This window comes from Engystomops pustulosus, chromosome 5, assembly GCF_040894005.1.
Source record: "Engystomops pustulosus chromosome 5, aEngPut4.maternal, whole genome shotgun sequence".
Taxonomy (NCBI): Eukaryota; Metazoa; Chordata; class Amphibia; order Anura; family Leptodactylidae; genus Engystomops; species Engystomops pustulosus.
Genome location: NC_092415.1, coordinates 32,588,731 through 32,608,073, shown reverse-complemented (window position 1 = coordinate 32,608,073; position 19,343 = coordinate 32,588,731). Strand labels below are relative to the sequence as shown.

Below are 19,343 nucleotides of genomic sequence, written 5' to 3'. Positions count from 1 at the left end.
AATGCCAAAGTCAAGAAATTTACATTCCTTTAAGACCGGAGGCTGTATGGTTTCTGAAGATCTGGCACATTGTAATAGATCAATGAGACAACCTTAGGATTAAAGTACCCTAGGAGGTCTTAAAAAATAACTACACAGGCAGTCCCCAGGTTGCATCCAAGATAGGCTCTTAAGTTGAATTTGTATCAAAGTCTGAACTGTATATTTTATAATTGTAGCGCCAGCCAAAAATTTTTTGGTCTCTATGAAAATTGGATTTTAAAAAGTTTGGATTCTAATAAGAACCAGGATTAACAATAAAGCTTCATTACAGACACCTGTGATAACTGTTATAGATGTTTATTGTAGCCAAACGTTAAAGTACAGTAAATTACCAACATCCAGAGGTCCGTTTGTAACTAGGGGTCATCTGTAAGTCGGATGTTCTTAAGTAAATTAAAAAAAAAAAAAGTTAAAAATTCAAATCAAACCCCCACCCCCTCCCATTCCCTAGAACTGATAAAATAAGCTGTAAAAATCCCAAACATTTTAGTTATCTGGAAAATAGCACCAACATGTCCAATTTTTTTTGCCATTTTGCAACATGTAATAACAAGTGATCAAAAGGTCATACAGTCACCAAAACGGTGGCAAATAAATTGTCCACCTTTCCCGCAAAAAAATGACTCCGCACACAGCTCCATGCACCGAAGTAGGAAAATGTTATTAGCGCAAGAATATGGCGAAACAAAGACTTTATTTTATTGCACAGAAGGTATTTAATTTTTTAAATGTATCAAGACACAATAAAACCTGTATATATTTAGTATTTCCGTGATTGTACAAACTTTAAAAAAAAAGTAGACATGTCATTTGGGGTGCACAGGGAAAGCCATAAAAACCAAGCCCACAAGAATATGGCGCAAATGCGTTATTTCACTGCATTTGGAATTTTTTTCGCCGCTTCCCAGTACATGGCGCAGAATATTATATCTCGGATTCAGCAGTTCCCGAGAGCCAATTTACATAGTTTTATTGATAAAGTAAAGCAGTCCCTGCATGGGTGTGCACGCCGCTACGTGTGACTGTGCTTGGTTTTCTGCAAAGTGGGAGATTTCCTTTTGAAGGGGTTAATAATTGGGCAAACCTTCTTATAGTGACATTTGTTCCTTGTTTCTGCTGCAGTTGTGCGCCATTGGAAACAATCACCATGTCTTCAAGGATTTGGTACCTGAAAAACCGACTGAAGAACCTTCTGTAAATACTAACAAAGGTAACTCTGTATAGAAGACCACAGTATAGAACAGTTATGGTGGGTAAAGAAAGACCCCTTATCATTTTTCACTGTTTCATTGCAGCCAACTGGAAAAAAGATTATTTTTTTTGTTTTTTTGCTCGCACTGCCCCCCATCTTGACAGGAAAAAACCTACCGTATATCCAAATTTGTGCTGAAAAACACTAACTCGTCGTCTACTCTAAAACAAAAATTTTCCGATGTCCCCCGTAGGTACTTTTCTGCTTCCAAAGCTATTAAAGAGAACCCGTCATGCAAAATAACCCCCCTAAACTAAATATATTTTCATAAACTGCCATTAGAGAGCATTGCCTCTATCCCTTCATTGTCCCTCTACATGCCTGTAACCCTAAGCAATGAGGTCCTAAAGCTGTATGCAAATGACCTGTGAAATGTCCAATGAAGCATTAGCATATTCAAGCTGTCCACTCTATTCATGAGTGGGAGGTACAGCCACACCCCCAGTGCATGACTGACAGCCTGTATAATGATGTGAGGCTGTATAATGATGTGCTTCCTGCAGCCTGTGTGTGTATAGAAGAGATACAGCAGCTCCAGGATGCAGCCATGTTACAGCAGAACATGTCAGATTCATGTGTAGCTGATGTCTGTGTGTCTCACCTGTATATTAGGAGGATGCAGCATGTCAGCAGACACAGCACACACACTAGCCATGCTTTACTATATATTACACACAGACATGAGCAGGGGGAGGAGAGGGGAGGGGTAACGGGTGACATCACTGCCTCTGACCATGTGACCAGCCTCATTTATATGATAAAGAAAAGATGATTTTATAATGATTAATGTATGAAATGACTAGATAAAGGCTGGGATGGGATCCTTGTGAGCTGCTCCAACAGGTAGTGGTGACAGGACTAGTGGCAGAGACCTGATGACAGGTGTCCTTTAAGCTCCAAAGCTAATTTTTTAAAACTGAAATATCACATAGTCATAAGTATTCAGCCCGTTTGCTCAGTATTGAGTAGAAGCAGCTACTCCGTCTTCTTGGGAAGATACAACAAGTTCCTTACACCTGGATTTGGGGATCTTCTGCCTCTTCCTTGCAGATCCTCTCCAGTTCCCTCAGGTTGGATGGTGAACATTGGTGGACGCCATTTCCTTGTCTCTCCAGAGATGCCCAGTTGGGTTTAGGTCCGGGCTCTGGCTGGGCCCATCAGGAATGGTCACAGAGATGTTCTGAAGCCTCTGCTTTATTATTTTAGCTGTGTGATTAGGGTCATTGTCTTGTTGGAAGGTTCAGCCCATTTTGAGGTCCAGATATCAGGAAGAGGTTCTCATCCAGGATATCTCTGTACTTGGCCGCATTCATCTTTCCTTCCATTACACCCAGTGGTCCTGTCCCTGCCCCCATAGCCTGATGCTGCCCCCTATGTGTCACTGCTGGGATTGTATTTGGCGTATGATGAGCATCGCCTGTGTTTTTTTAATTTTTTTTTTTTTTTTCTACACATGCTACTTAACACCAAAAAGTTCAATCTTTATCTCATCAGACGAGAGAATCTTATTTCGCATAGTCTGGGAGTCCTTCATGTTTTTTGCACACTGTATGCGGCTTTCATACATCTTGCACTGAGGAGCGGCTTCTGTCAGCAGACTCTGTCATAAAGCCCCGACTGGTGGAAGCTGTAATGATAGGTGACTTCTCCCATCTCCCTACTGCATCCTCTGTGATCTAGGGGTGATTCATTAAGTCTCTCACCAGGACTCTTTTCCCTCGACTGCTTATTTTGGCTGGGTGGCGAGGTTGAGGAAGAGTTGTGGTCATCCCAAGCTTCTTCCATTTAAGGATTATGGAGACCACTTTGCTCTCACGAACCTTGAGCAGAAATTCTATTGTAACCTTGGCCAGATCTGTGCGTTGTTAAAATTCTCTGAGCTAATTGGGCAGTTCTTTAGACCTCACGATTCTCATGTGCTCTGATATGCAGTGTGAGTTGTGAGGACTTGTGTAGATAAGTGTGTGCCTTTCCTTATCAACTCCAAGCAGTTTGATTAAACACCACTAGATTTTAATGAAGGAGTAGAACCATCTCAAGGAGGACCAGAAGGAAAGGGAAAGCATGTGCGTTAAATATTAGCATCACAGCAAAGGGTCTGAATACTCATGATGTTGTGTTCACGTTCTTATCACATTCAACACTTCTCCTTGCATCACTTTTGTATATCTTTTGCTATAATATATAATATATATATATATATATATATATATATATATATATATATATATATATATATATATATCATCTTTATATAGCGCCTTTATATATCGTAGTGCTTTACAGCTTAAATATATAGAGGCTCAGCAATAGCATCCCGTCAACAGCGCAATCCCCCTACAGCCTGACGCCTGTATCACTGGATGTGATATCACAAATGACCCTATGTATACCAGCGGGGACTTATTTATACACCACAATGTACTAAAGTCCCCATGGTAAAGGTATATCTGAAGTGATGTTCCCTCTTCCAGGGACTCATTTCAGGCAAAATATGATTTGATGAATTTTTTTTTCTGCTAATTTGCATATGGGTTTGGAGTTTTTTTTTTTTTTTTTTTTTTTTGCATTATGAAGAAAACATACCTTGAGAATGTGGTAGCTACACTGATGCAGGTTCATATCTTGGTTAATCCCTGAGCTGAGTGGTTTTGCTGAAAAAAACATTATAACATTCAGGACCTTGGGAAAGCTGGGTCAGGCAGCGTGCCTAGATAAACACATTACACATGGGAGATTGTTATTACAAATGGAGGTTAGTCAAGACATGACTAATCAACCTGAGCTGGATCACTCGGACACATCAGCTGGGGGATAGTGCAGCGATGGCTTATTCTGTCTTCAGGCACAACCCAGGGATTACATCATCCTCTCCTGCAGTACCTTGCGTGCTAGAAGAAGCTGCAGCAGCCACAGAAGAGACAGAGCTTCATTATCATAATGTTATATCTGTTTTATCAGCAAAACCACTCAGCACAGGGATTAATCAAGATATGTTTCTGCATCAGTGTAGCTACAGCATTCTCACGGTATGTTTGCTTCATAATGCATCAAATCAAATGGTAGGTTTCCTTTAAGATTAAAAGAGGGAAATTGTAGGAAAGTCATTAAATTGCCACCGAAGGATGCTACTAGTTTAATGGGCTAAAATCTGGAAGCAGTCTCTCTTTTCATACTACTTGTTAACTCCACATTGTCCCATTGTCTTCCTCTTTAGGATGGAGCAGTAGCGCTTTATGGAGACGTGGGGGGAGATTTAGCAGTACTTCTGTGCCATAAAATGAATACGCCACCTCCATGCCATATGGGGGTCGAGGGGTCTAGCGGGCGATGAAGGGGAAGGCACAGGGCGTTCACACCCCGTGCCTGTGTTTTTGTGTTTTTTTTTTTTTTTTTGGAAAATCCAGTGAATCGAAACCTCTTCAATATAAAGGACTGGGTTTCCCCCTAAAAACACCGAAAACCCTCTCCATCTGCAAGACATCTGATGGAGCCTGCTGCTCTATTTTTTTTTTTTTTATCTGGTCACTCCAAACAATTGTTCAGATGAACACGAAATTCAGGATTCCTGTGATTTATGGTTGTCATAAATTGCTCACTTACAGTATAGCATTTACCCTTTCATGTCCCATATGTAGACAGGATCACGTACTCCAGAGACCTCCTCCTCCAGCTATCAAACCTTTCTGTGAGCAAACAGAAGCCAAAGTATTTACCGGATCTTCCTATTATCCGTCAGCATCCGGTAAGTCCACATTCTAGATCATAATTTCAATGTTGGTTTTGCTCCTTGGGGATCACAGGGAAGTGACACATACATCCCTTTCCTTCTGGAGCCGGTCACTGTCATGGGGCAGCCATTCTAATGATGTCCATTTACATCTTTTGATGATTTTACTTTGTGGTCCATATTGATACATATTAGTCTCAGGACTAAGGTTTGTAAACCAAGCACACAGATTGCAGGTGTGTGTCCTCTCTGTCGGATCTGTTCTTCTTTTTAACTAATCAAGCAATCGTTTTTTTACTTAAAAAAAGTTATAAAAATGATGCAAATAAGCCTGGGGGCTCCATTGACATCTATTGAGCTAGGAGCCCCTTAGGCTTATTTGCATAATTTTTTGGAATTTTTTTTTCTACATTTTTTTTCTAAAAACCAGGGCATAAGAAGCTAAAAGAAGAGCAGATCAGAGGGGGCACATAACATTATGTCAGTGCTTGGTTTACAAACCTTAATCCTGGTGATAGATGTCTTTTAACACAGTAGTGTAAACCTATAGTATAAGTAGATACTGGCACAAACTTGGCTACGATTCAGGTCACCACAGTAGCGGAGAATGGATTTTCTTCTCTGACCGCAAGTAGAGATGTAGTAAAACCAAAAATACTGGGGGAGATGTGTCTGAGATCTGTCTTTCTACGGCAGAAAACTGGAGTGATTTGCACCTGAAATGCCCTGCCCCACATCTAGTGAAGGGTTTAGACCATTTTTTAGGCAGTTTTCTGACTCGTCCAAAAAGGGGACGTGTCCTCAGTAACTTGGCGGCTTGACCGGCAAGAAATTCTGTCCATGCGTCAGAAAATTAAATATTGTAGTGCAGCAAACTAGATTAACAATAGGAGGTGCAAAGTACAACTCCCCAGTCTAGTACTGCACCAGATTATTCATCTAGCATCAGACACCGGGATTATTCTGGAGCAGTAGAGAAATGTCTCGTTCTATTCTGTGCTGGTCTAAAGACCCGACACATTACTACGTCTTCCCCCGCTGAGTACAGTTGGGTAAGTATTGGATATTCTGTTGATTTTTGCAAGATTTCCCCCTAAAGAGGATGGAGATGTCTGTAATTTTTAGGCAAGAAAGAAGCTACAAAATCCAGAAAGTCACGTATGTATTTTATTGCATGAAGTACTTATTTGATACAATAGAAAACCAGAAGGTAAATATTTGATAGAGAAACCAGTGACAGAAGTCGGACGTGTAGCAGATCACACTGCAGCAGGGATATGGCGTCCTCCTCTTTACAGATCTTCTCCAGTTTTCGGGCTGTCGCTGGGCAACATTGCGATTCAGAAATTTTAAATTATCACTCCATGACTTTGAAATACTATTTATGGAGCCACTCCTAAGTTACCTCAGCCGTGTATTTTATACGGGAAGACCCAGCCATGACCCATCTTCAATGCTCTTACTGAGGGAAGAGCTTTTTTAGGCAAAATCATGCGATACATTGACCCCATCCATCTTCCCTTACACATGGTACAGTTGTCTTTGGGGAGGAAGGGGGCTTAGAGTATGATGTTTCCATCCCATGCTTCATGGTTGGGGTGGTTTTCTTGGGGTTGTACTCCTCCTTCCTCTAAAGTAGAAACTTACCACATGACCTTCTCCCATGCTTCCTCTGGATCATCAAAATGTCCATTGTCGAACTTCAAATGGGTCTGGACGTTAACTTGTAGATCTTGTGTGCCTGCAGGATTTTGATACATGATGTTGTAGTGTGTTACATCCTTACTCCACAAGCTGAGATCTTGCATGTAGCCCCAGATAGGAAGAAACACAAGATGACAGTCAATCTTCCCCATTCTCTAATAATTTCACCAACAGTTGTTGCCCTCTCGCCAAGCTGCTTGCCTACTGTCCTGTAGCCCATCCAACCTCTGTGCGGGGCCTACAATATTGTCCTTTGTGTCCTAAGACAGCTCTTGGACATGTGTCTTTTGCAATTACTACAGGTAATGTGTGTAGAGTAGGAGGAGCTTTTTAAGGCATAACTGTGAAATTTATAAAAGTTTTTCCTATAGCTGCAATAGCTTAAAACTAACATTTTTACAACATACATTTGTTACCTTATCTTAGAGTCTGGAGAAACACAGCTATGGTCAGGAAAGGGTGCAGGTGGGTCTATACAGTGTGTGTTTTCGTCTTTTCAGTGATTACAGGAAGCAGCTCTATCATGTCTGCTCTATATACTCGCTGCTCTCATGTTCTCACACACAGTGCATCTCCTCCACCTGCAGCTTCTTAGTTTAATAATGTAGTGTGCACAGAATATCCTCCATAAACCTGCTCTGCAAACCTTCTCCGTCTCTCTAAAAGGTTATTGTGGTTCAGTGAAGAACAGCACCGCAGCAGATAAATATGATAATGACTACTTACATCTGTGTGCTATGTCTTCTCTCAACTCCTCATCCCCCACTGTCCTGGTATGAGAGGAGAGTAATGGAGACAGCCAGGCTGTTCAGCAGATGCCACCATAGCAGGTAGTGTGCAAGATTTGAGCTGAACCGGCATCGGGAAACATGGGGTTCCGGCACCCCAATATAACAATGTACGGGGTGCTTAACCCGTTAAATGCCACGGTCGGCGCAACCGCGGCATTTAACCTGGCTTTGGGGGGTCTTTCCCCCACGATCGTCCCCCCCCCCCCCCCTTAGCCGTTTTCAGGGGGCGCCGATCGTTGCTATAGCAAAAAGTGGGAAAAAAGGTTATTCAATAAAAAATAAAGTTGGAAATCCATAAAAATGCCCATAAGCCCAAAAACATGAACATGAGACGTATAACGCAAAAAAAAGTCTGAATAATAACACAAACCCCACACATATAGAATCACCTTGTCCGTAACAACCCACAGAATCAAAGTAAATCATTATTGAACCCGCACGATAAACGCCGTAAAAAAAAAAACTTATAAACCCTCCAAAAATTATGATTTTTACCTATTCAATCCCACAAAAATTGCAATAAAAAGTGATCAAAAAAACATATGTACAGGCGGTCCCCTACTTAAGAACACTCGACTTACATACGACCCCTAGTTACAAACGGACCACTGGATATTGGTAATTAATTGTACTTTAGCCTTAGGCTACAATGATCAGCTGTAACAGTTATCACAGGCGTCTGTAATGAAGCTTTAGTGTTAATCCTGGTTCTTATGACAACCCAACATTTTTAGAATGCAATTGTCACAGAGACCAAAAAAGTTCTGTCTGCGATTACAATGATAAATATACAGTTCCGACTTACATACACATTCAACTTAAGAACAAACCTACAGACCCTATCTTCTATGTAACTGCCTGTACTCCAGAATGATACTGGTGCAAAGTACAACATCTCCGGCAAAAAACGAACCATCAACCAGCTCCGTAGCCAAAAAAGTAAAAATGTTATGCCACTTGAAAGACGGCAATGCAAAAATGATAGATTGAGGGCGCGTTCACACGTTCCGCTAGCGCCGCGTTCATATGCGGGCGATCGCATATGCGTTTCCAGAGAATCGCATGCGATCGGGTTATTAATCGCATGCGTTTCCCGGGAAACGCATATGCGATCGGCCCGAGCCCCGCCCACTGTGTGCTAGCGTCGCGTTATGAACGTGTGACCGGGGGGGGGGAGGGGGCTTGGGAGAATGTAAAAAATCCAGTACAGCATTGATGCATTTCTACTCCTGCCCTCAAAAAAAAGTTCCTAAATTTTAAACCCCCCAAAATGGTAACACTGGAAAAAGCATCTAAAAATGCCCCAATAACGAAAAGCTGAACATTTTATAGCCTACAAAAGGGGCCAATAAGGAAACTAAAATCCTGGCAGCTGCAGGGCGCTCCTTCCCTTCTGCACCTCGCTGTTCCCCCATAAAACAAGTAACGGCCACATATTGGGGGTCTCTGTACTCTGAAGAAATTGGAGAACAAATTGTATGGTGGGTTTTATCTTTTGGAAATGTGTATATTTTAGGGCTAAATGAACGTATAACCGACACAATTTGACCATTCTAAATTTCACCTCCATTTTCATTTCATTACTATGAAGATTTCAAGGGGTTAACAATCTTCCTTAAAGCTGTTTCTGAAAGCTTGAGGGGTGCAGATTGGAAAATGGGTTGATTTTTATATAGGGGGGTTTTAATGCTAAATATGTAAAATTTCATTCAAAACTGTATTTTTCCCCAAAATAATCAATTCTGAAAATCTGAAAAATTGCTATTCGATTTGTAGGCCGCGGGACCTCAAAATAAATTATCCAGACATTTAAAAAATTATGAGAATGTAAAGTAGACAAATGGGAAATGTTATTCAGCAACTTATTTAGGTGGTAAATCGATCTGCCTGAAAACGCAATGACTTCGAATTTCAAAAAAGGCAAATTTTTCCAAAAATTCATCATCATTTTTTTTTTTTCTTTTTTTTTGTAAATAAACGCAAAACTTAAGTACAACATGTGGGGAAAAAACAATCTCAGAATCGTTTTGATAAGTAACAGTGTTCAAAAGTTATAACCATATAAAGCGACGCATGTCAGAATCCAAAAAATGGGACTGAGCCTTAAGCTATTTAATGGCTGTGTCTTTAAGGGGTTAAAAAGAAACATGTATTTATTTACCTCCGCTATCCCTCCCAATTTCCTGCGCTTCAATCTCGCCGGTCCATGCCCCATGTAAAGAAACGGAGGCACGTAAGCTGCGCAGCGTTCAGGTTCCGTCCGGCCACGCCCACCCTTCCCTATTCCCAGCACTGTATAATGTGGGACTGGCGGGTGTGGCCAGCCTCCTTGGCCGTCTGGAAGCTGGACGCAGCGTGGCTTCCGTGCCCCTGTTTGTTTACATGGGGCACGGACTGGAGGGATGGCGGCGCGTGACGCCCCCTCCCACCAGTGTTGTTTTTTTTTGCTCTTGGACAACTCCTTTAACACTGAGAAGATGATTAAGCCTGAGATTCTCTGTTCTGATTGTCTGGGCTGCTAGAGGTAGAGGGTGTGGTCGCATTTAACGTATGCGTTTAAAAACGCACTGCAAAAGCTGAAGGGAGATTTGCCTAATTAAACAGCTGTTAACGCATGCGTTTGTTAGCGCAGTGTTAACCGCGATGTTAGCTCATGTGTTAACGATGCGTTTACAGTTCCGTTTTGTAAACACATGTGTTAACAGCTGTTTAATTGGGCAAATCTCTCTTCAGCTGTTGCAATGCATTTTTAAAAGCATTCGTTAAACGCGACATGTGACCGCACCCAGAAAGGATAGCTCCGCATTATGGGAAGAGAGGGAAGCTGCTGTGGCCTCAGCTGAAGTCACATCTAGGAAGTGCCCACCCACTTCAGGAGAAGCTGAAGGGCTCATGGCCTGAGATCCACCCAGGTATATCTAAGAAGAAACCAGCAGCATTGAATTGTTGTGAAACGCTCTCTCCAGCTGTGCTTAGACTTTTTTGGCCAGGTAACCTCGGAGTTGCTCTTTAAAGAAAAACTAAAAGGTGTGAAAGACAGCATTCTTGGCAGGTGATCAAAAAATTATTTCTTGGATAATTTTTCAATAATAAATTTCCTTTTTATTACAATGCAATTTTTGGGAATTTATTTATTTATTTTTTTTTTAGGTTTTCTCAGGTGAAGTGACATCTGATAACAAAATTACATCTCTCTCCATTCGTATTAGGTGGGAAAACTTGCAAAATCCACTGAGTATTAAATACTCCCCCCCCCCCCCACCCTGTATATAGGAAACTTAAAGTATTTTACAGTTTTTGTTTTAACTTTTTATGAAAAAAAGGAAGGCTGACATTTTAATAAATCTCATACTACCAGACTGCTTTATGTTGTACCCCTAGAGGGGCAGCAGGTGGCACCAAAGTACCAGAATTACTTAGATCTAAAAAAAATAACCTCTCTCATAGACGTGATGCCGCTGTCTATAATGAGATGGTTTCCAATCATATCGTATTCTCAGTACTTGCATCCACTATCACCAACAGGATTAACTTTGTTTCCATATCCTGGAAAAAATATCTTCCTAGTGAATCAAATTTCTTATTCCCCTAATGACTTCATTACAATATTTTAATTAAATCCATGGCCCTTATCTGTACCATGTTAATTCCAACTTAATTTCTTCTGCCAACTACCTTTTTATTAATTTGTGGAAGTTTCCTGATATTGCTGTAGTCTTTTATTTCCATAGCGTCCCCCATGACGGCCCCAACTGGAGGATGACCCTTGACCTCTGTAGGGACAGGAAGCAGAGAGGTTAAATACCCCACCCCGGCATCCGTACTCCAGTGCCTTCTACAGGGAGTAGAGAGAAGTCTCTCCTCATCCCCAGTAGTTGGGACGGTGAGGGGGGGATCATGATAGGCACGGGGATTTTCCCCTTACCCCAGGTAGTCTCGGCCTCGATCGGAACTCGGTCCTTTCCTCTGCCGCAAGAAGAGACTACATCTCTCCGGCTCTGCCCGCAGCTCCGTGAAGCTAAGGACACCCAGAGCGCGTCCGTCACGAAGGTCACGTGTGCCAGCTCCGTCCGACTCTGGTGATGACGTCCACCGGAAATGATGAAACCGGATGTGACGCCATGATGGCGCGACCCGGAAACAGGAGCGTGGATCGGTAAGATTCAAAAAGCGGGATATGCACGTTGATCTGAGGTCTAATGATCGCATGTCAGTCCTGACTCAGGTACTTTCAAGATCAGACTCCATTCTAAGCATTTCCCCAGCCATCAAGGTCGGTTATATGCTGAATTTTGCCTCAATTATGCCATATATGATATAGGTCTATATCCCAATGTAGGTTTTTCTTAGGAACTGGTGCGGTATATCCTTTGTTCAAGCTTCTTAAGGTACCCTTTCACTTATACATCGCTGTTTTATCTGTCAGAAGCTATCGTGTAATTTTTTAAATGTTTAGGCTTGCTGATATTAGTGATTCCACCATTGGGCATATGGAGGCGCATGGCGTGGAGGCTTCAAACATGGACCTCATATCCTTGAACCCTGTAAGTAGGGTTATTTAGGGATAGGGTGGTGGGTCACCCACATATCCCCATATTATCACATAGGTGTCCGGTTAAGGACTAATTACTCCTCCTTCTCCTTGGTAGGATCCCAGGGAAAAGGAGAAGGATAAAGGGAGAGCTAAGGAGTCGGGCACTAAGAAGGCTACTTCAAAAAAGTGCAGTATGTGCTCAGAAAAGCTCCCCACAGACTACAAAAAACCATTCTGCAAAACTTGTGTGGATAATTTGCTCAGAGAAGAGAGAGTCTCATTCGTGGATGAGATGCGTAACTTTATCAGAGACTAAGTTAGAACATCAGTTACAACATCCATGGCGGCATTTATACCTCAAGAACCTCCACATAAAAGGCAAAGGATTATAGAATCCATGTCGGATTCAGCATCGGACTCTGAAGGAACCAAAGAATCTGTTGATATGGATCCTGGGCCCTCCAATTCAGCTAGTAAAATGGAATCCAGATATCTGCTAGCAACTGAAGATCTAGAGCCACTTTTGAGAGCTATGAGAGATACACTCAAAATAGAAGAAGTGGAGGAGACCAAGACTATCCAGGATGAGCTATTTGGTCTTCTTAAGGTAAAAAAGAGACGTGTGTTTCCAATTAACAACACTCTCAAAGAATTGATACTGGAAGAATGGAGGGAGCCAGAAAACAGGATTTCCATATCTAAGGAGTTTAAAAACAGTCTTTCCTTTGATGAAGCTGAAACCAAAGTTTGGAATTCTACGCCTAAAGTAGATATCCAGGTCACAAAAATGACCAAAAAAACGGACCTACCATTTGAAGACGCGATCCAGCTTAAAGATCCCTTGGATCGGAAGGCAGACAGTCTTCTGAAGAAAACATGGGAGTGTGCCATGTTAAATTTAAAATCTAATATTGCCACAACATCCATGGCACGCACACTCTTTCACTGGGTGACCGAGTTGGAGAGTCATATTAGAGATGGCACCCCTAGAGAGATGCTATTAAGTACCTTCCCCACATTAAGAGCGGCTACAGCCTTCATCGCAGACGCTTCTGCAGAAGGAGTAAGAATAAGCGCCAAAGAAGGAGCACTATCTAATTCCGTCAGGAGATCACTCTGGCTTCGCCAATGGACGGGAGATTTAAGGTCAAAGTCAAAACTTTGCGGTATTCCATTTGAAGGGGAATATCTATTTGGTGCCGAACTAGACACGCTTCTGGAAAAAGCAGCGGATAGGAAGAAAGGCTTTCCTGAATCTAGAACTAATCCAATGAAGCAGCCCTTTCGGGACTCCAAAGATAGAAAACAGTCTTACAGAGGGAAAGGTAAACAGGGTAAGTGGAGTTACCCTAAAGGAAGAAGAGGAAGGGGCTTCCTACTTAGTGCCAGTAACTCCGCTCCAGTGTACAGGAAACAATGACGCCAGAGTGGGGGGAAGATTATTGAGATTCCATTCGCAATGGGATCAGATAACATCAAATCCCTGGATACTAAGTATTCTTCAAGAAGGTTACCATATAGAACTAACCTCTCTTCCCCCAAAAAAATTTGTCCTGACAGAACAACCCTCAGAAAATCTCTCAGCCTTGCTCTGGTCAGAAATACAAAAGCTGGTACAGCTGGACGTCGTCATCCCTGTGACTCAGGAAAATCTAACAGAAGGGTACTACTCTCCCCTCTTCCTGATAAAAAAACTGAACGGCACATTCAGGATGATTTGCAACCTGAAGAACCTGAACAAATACATACGTTACCGGAGGTTCAAGATGGAAACCGAAAGCTCAGCAGCCGTCCTGATCCAACGGGGAGCCTTTATGTGTACCATAGATCTGAGAGACGCATATTACCACGTGCCAATCCATTCGAACTCACAAAAATTTCTCAGATTCGCAGTACGATCACCCAGGGGAGAAGAAGTACATTATCAGTACAAGGCGCTGCCCTTTGGGATTTCTTCGGCCCCAAGGACATTCACAAAAATTATGATCGAAGTGGTAGCATTCCTGAGAAAAAAAAGGATATTAGTCATACCCTACTTGGACGATTTGTTAGTGGTGGCCAGTTCAAAACAAGAACTAATACATCACCGAAATGCCACAATGTTAATCCTGCAACAGTTAGGCTGGATGATAAATTTGGAGAAATCCAATCTAACCCCAAGCACAAAAGTAGTCTTTTTAGGAACATTATTGGACTCAGTTCAGCAAATGTCCTTCTTACCACCAGAGAAGATAATGAAGCTGATACAACAGACTACAATATTTCAGGGGAAAGATCAATGCACAGTATGAGAAGCCATGAGGATCCTAGGAATTATGACGTCAGCCATTCAGTGTGTACAGTGGAGCCAGAGCCACACAAGATACCTTCAGAGCTGGATATTGGCTTCTTGGGACAGAAATCCTCAGCACCTGAATCAAAAAATGCGGATATCAGAAGTGGTCAAGCGATCCTTGGATTGGTGGAAAAACACTTCAAACCTAACAAAAGGAGTATCATGGCATCCCTGGCCAGTAATAAATATCCGGACAGATGCAAGTCAGTCAGGCTGGGGAGCAGACGTGGCAGGTCGTCCCACTCAGGGCCTATGGCCACAATCTATCACATCCCGCTCATCAAATTACAGAGAATTGAGAGCCGTCCTAGAGACCTTGAGAGCCAGCACTCTAAGTTTGAAGAGGAAACACATAAGGATATACTCAGACAACACCACGACTGTGGCTTACCTTCGACATCAGGGGGGCACCAGGAACCCCGATCTCCTCAGTCTCTCAGAGAAGATCTTTGCATGGGCAGAAACCAACATCTGCTCTCTCTCAACCACCCATTTAAAGGGGGAAGAGAACTTGATAGCGGACTATCTCAGTCGTCAAGTCATAGACCAAAACGAGTGGTGTTTGAACGAGAACATCTTTGCACGTCTCACACAAAGATGGGGTCAACCAGCAATAGATCTCTTTGCCACCAGCAAAAATGCGAAGGTTCCTCATTTCTTCTCTCTGGAACCAAAGACTCCATTTGGTCAAAGGGATGCTTTCAGCCAGTCCTGGAACGGGCCTCTGATGTACGCATTTCCCCCCATACCTCTTATATCAAGAGTGGTTCAGAAAATCAGAGTGGATCAAGCCAGAGTTATTCTCATTGTTCCCTGGTGGCCCAAAAGGAACTGGTTTCCGTGGTTAGGGAAGATGGCGTTGGAAGAACCTATCAGGCTGGAACCTCTAAACGACCTTCTGTTCCAGGGTCCAGTATACCATCCAGACCCACAGGCTCTCCAGCTCTCGGCATGGATCCTGAAAGGATGTTGTTGATATCCAAGGGGTTATCAAATAAGGTAATTTCCACGCTCAAGGCAAGCCGCAAGCCGGTTACTCACAAAATCTACTCCAGGATATGGGGAAGATTCGTATCCTTTTGTGACAGGACTCCTCCTAACCAACTATCCCCAAATATTTCACAGGTGCTAGACTTCCTGCAAGCGGGATTTAACAAGGGCCTTAAAACAAGCTCTTTAAAGGTCCAGATTTCCGCCCTCAGCGCATTCTTCGATGCCCCACTAGCAGAAAGCAGATGGATCCAAAGGTTTGTTAAAGCTACCAGTAGACTAAGACCACATATAAAACAGAATATCCCCAATTGGGATCTCTCATTAGTACTAGATTACCTCCCGAAAATACCATTCGAACCCCTAGAAACGGTTAATCTTAGAGAACTGACGTTAAAGCTCACCTTCCTTATAGCTATAACAACCGCTAGGCGTTTGGGAGAAATTCAAACCTTGTCGATTAAAGAGCCCTATCTCAAAATGTATGAGGACAAGGTCGTACTAATGTTAGATAAAACCTTCACACCCAAGGTAGCCTCATCTTTTCACCGTAATCAAGAGATTATTCTACCTTCCTTTTGTCAGAACCCAAAACATGCTAAAGAATGGGAATGGCATACATTGGATGTCAGAAGATGTCTCCTGCATTATCTTGAAGTTACCAAGTCCTGGAGAAAACATGACAACATTTTACTACAGTTCAAAGGAAGAAACAAAGGCAAAAAAGCTTCAAAAGCATCCATTGCTAGATGGATCCGGACTGTCATCAAGGAAGCTTACAATGCCAATAACTTGGACATTCCAGGGACTATTAGAGCCCATTCAACCAGAGGAGTGGTAGCCTCTTGGGCTGAGAAACGAGGGGCCTCACTAGAGGACATATGTAAAGCAGCTACCTGGGCAACTCATCTAACCTTTGCCAAACATTATAGGCTAGATATTCAGAGTGCTAGAGACCAGTCCTTCGGAAGGAAGGTCTTACAAGCTGTTGTCTCCCCCCCCCTAAAAAATTACTTATCTGGTACATCTCCAGTTGGGGCTGTCATTGGGGACGCTATGGAAAAGGAGAATTATTCTCACCGTTAATTCGCTTTCCATTAGTCCACCATGACGGCCCATATATATTCCCACCCTGAATTTTCAAAAATTTAAGTTACCTGTTGTTCTGTGTGCATTAATAACATAAAATAAATGGGATGCATCCAAGGCCGGTGTAGTTATTTGGTAGCCACTGGAGTACGGATGCCGGGGTGGGGTGTTTAACCTCTCTGCTTCCTGTCCCTACAGAGGTCAAGGGTCATCCTCCAGTTGGGGCCGTCATGGTGGACTAATGGAAACCGAATTAACGGTGAGAATAATTCTCCTTATTCGCCTCTTTGGACAATGATTGATAGCGTGCCTTGAATAAAAGCGTAGACAGGAGCCTGGATAAGTCTTCTGCTCAAGAATACAGCCGGCCTCAAGGTGTGGGAGGACAATGAAAGTAGCAACTGGTGGAGTAGAGAGAACACGGTTTAAAGAGTAATGCCCCTTCCACACTAGCGGTTTTCACGCGCGAGTTCTGCGCGTGCTTTTGACGCGCAGAACTTGCATTGCACTCTGTCCCATTGTTTCCAATGGGTCTTTCCTCATTTGCGTTGTTTTTCACGCCCGTGCTTGCGTTTGTTTTGACGCGCGTCAAAATCGCAGCATGCTCTACTTTTGCGTTTCACGCGCGTTTTTCCCGCCCCATTCAAGTCTATGGAGACGCATCAAAAATGCATTGCACTCGCAAGCATTGCAAGTGCAATGTGAGTGCAATGCGTTTCAAATGGATGCGTTGCTAGGTGACATGAATAATTCCCCTGCTCGAGCTCCAGCATTTAATTAAAAAAACACAGTGAAGAACAATGAAGAATAGAATAAAAACAGTGAACACAGGATCATTTAAGTGAAAAACACAGTAAAGAACACAGTGAAGAATAGATTGCAGATGTTCGGCACATCTGCTTACTTGTCGGGAGATACGCGCGGAACGGTGCGAACAAAAATAGTATCTCCCGACAAGTAAGCAGATGTGCCGAACATCTGCAATCTATTCTTCACTGTGTTCTTTACTGTGTTTTTCACTTAATTGATCCTGTGGTCACTGTTTTTATTCTATTCTTCACTGTTCTTCACTTCTGCTAACTTGTCGGGAGATAATATACGCGCGCGGAACAGTGAAGAATAGATTGCAGATGTTTGCATACATCTGCTAACTTATCAGAAGACATTCTTTTTCAATTAAATAAAACTTTTTATTCCCGAACCATGGTCCCTTTGAAAAAGTCCCATTGACTTAAAAAACGCGCGTGAAAAACGCACCGAAAATGCAAAAAAAACGTGAACAACGCACGCGTGAAAAACGCAAAAACGCTAATGACTCCAAGGAAAAATGGAACAAAAACGCAGCCAAAAACGTCAGTTTTTCACGCATTGCACCCTGACGTGAAATGCAACGCTAGTGTGGAAGGGGCCTAACTGTAAAGGGTTTTTCCCCCACATATCAATAGCTCTTGGGATATAAAACAACTTTTCCTATCATCTTTGTTACGCATATACAGCAGTTTCTTTGCTATCCCCCTCAGATTACCTCAGTGCTGCAACAGCTGCTTCCTCTCCCTGTGCTCATAAATAAATCTCAAATTTATCTGATGTTTATCAGCCGGTTTCATGGGAGGGAACGAGGTCATGAGTCCTCCTACATCTCTGTAAATGAAAAAGTAAAAAGTTCTTGCTTTCGGAAGGAGAGAAGTGAAATAAAGGGAACGGAAAAAAACCAAACAAAAACAGAAAAGGTGGTGTTGAGGGGTTAAAGGTCATCATAAGGGACCCTGTACAGGGCCCGTAGGTCTAGCAGTACTGTCCCTGTAGTGTGTGCTGTGGTTACTCATGTGTATAGCGCTGTTCTTCACAGGGTTCCAGCCTCCGTCGCGTCTCCGACATCTTCTTGCCAGATTACATGCAAGACACAAATCCAGCTGCCAGACCGGACCATCACTCCTATCATCTGTCAGACAATGACTCGCTGATCTCCGCCTTATAATTTATAGGGGCAATCATCCGATAAAATCTTCCTAATAAAAATGGGAGTTCTGTTATTTTTGTGTCTTTCTGTTACCGTGAGACGGGGTTTTTTTTCTATGTATATACTTTATGTTGTTGTGTATAATCGGTGGCCGCTTTATGTTATTTATCTTTTGTTTGTTGACATTTTCTATGTTGCGTTTGTATAATGTGTTTGTTTTATGTTCCGGGAGAAGAACGTGCCTTTACCTGTGATGTTACGTCAGTTCTCTCTCTGTAGATATAGATATATATATACTGTATTTATGAGGATCCTATTATCCTATATAACCTCCATTGTTTTGTTCACTTTTGTTGTAAGATTTTTCAGGTCTGTTTCTATGTCACCGCATGTGCTAGAAAAATCATGCTCCCGATTTTCACATTCTCTGGGTCTATAGAGAGTCTACAAGTCGCCTTAAGAAGAATATCCTACAATCTTTATGTTCTCAATGTATTTAACTTTTTTGGTTCATATGACCCAATATAGAACCACGTCTGCCGTGAGATACATTTACAATCCAATTATTTTTAGAATGTAGTTTGCGTTGCACCGTGCATGTCCTAGGGTTTGGGGTTTATCACATTATTTTCCCCTTTTAGCACTTTTTTTGTGACTCTTTTGTTGCTTCTGCTTTTATCTTTTGGAATTCAAATGTTTAATAAAAGTTGCACATTTTCGGGAAAAAATTCCACTCTTCTGCTGGCGTAAAAAATGTGAATTGATTGTTTGTTAGCGACATTTTTTTTAAGCAATGTTGGACTCCTGTGCCAGAATTAGAGTCTTTAGCTTCTTAGACTACTCAGCCCCCACGGGAAGGAAATGTCCTTTCTAGAGTTCCTTCTTTTTATCTTTCTATCTCTATAGCTCCTAGAAA

General features: G+C 42.3%; 1 protein-coding gene across 10 annotated transcripts in view; it reads left to right on the top strand.

Annotated features, from left to right (window-relative positions):
• The window catches only part of C5H8orf88 (chromosome 5 C8orf88 homolog), a 50,092-nt gene that overhangs the window by 13,796 nt on the left and 16,953 nt on the right, over positions 1 to 19,343 (top strand). For 8 of the 10 annotated variants that reach the window (XM_072151563.1, XM_072151557.1, XM_072151554.1 and 5 more), the window contains 4 exons: positions 1,165 to 1,252; positions 4,933 to 5,039; positions 10,670 to 10,728; positions 18,317 to 18,500. In XM_072151563.1, the coding sequence (XP_072007664.1) occupies positions 1,165 to 1,252; positions 4,933 to 5,039; positions 10,670 to 10,728; positions 18,317 to 18,431 (369 nt within the window). In that variant the 3' untranslated portion in view covers positions 18,432 to 18,500. Of the gene's footprint in view, positions 1 to 1,164; positions 1,253 to 4,932; positions 5,040 to 10,669; positions 10,729 to 18,316; positions 18,501 to 19,343 lie in introns of those variants that run through there. The other 2 variants (XM_072151556.1, XM_072151555.1) reach the window with 2 other exon arrangements.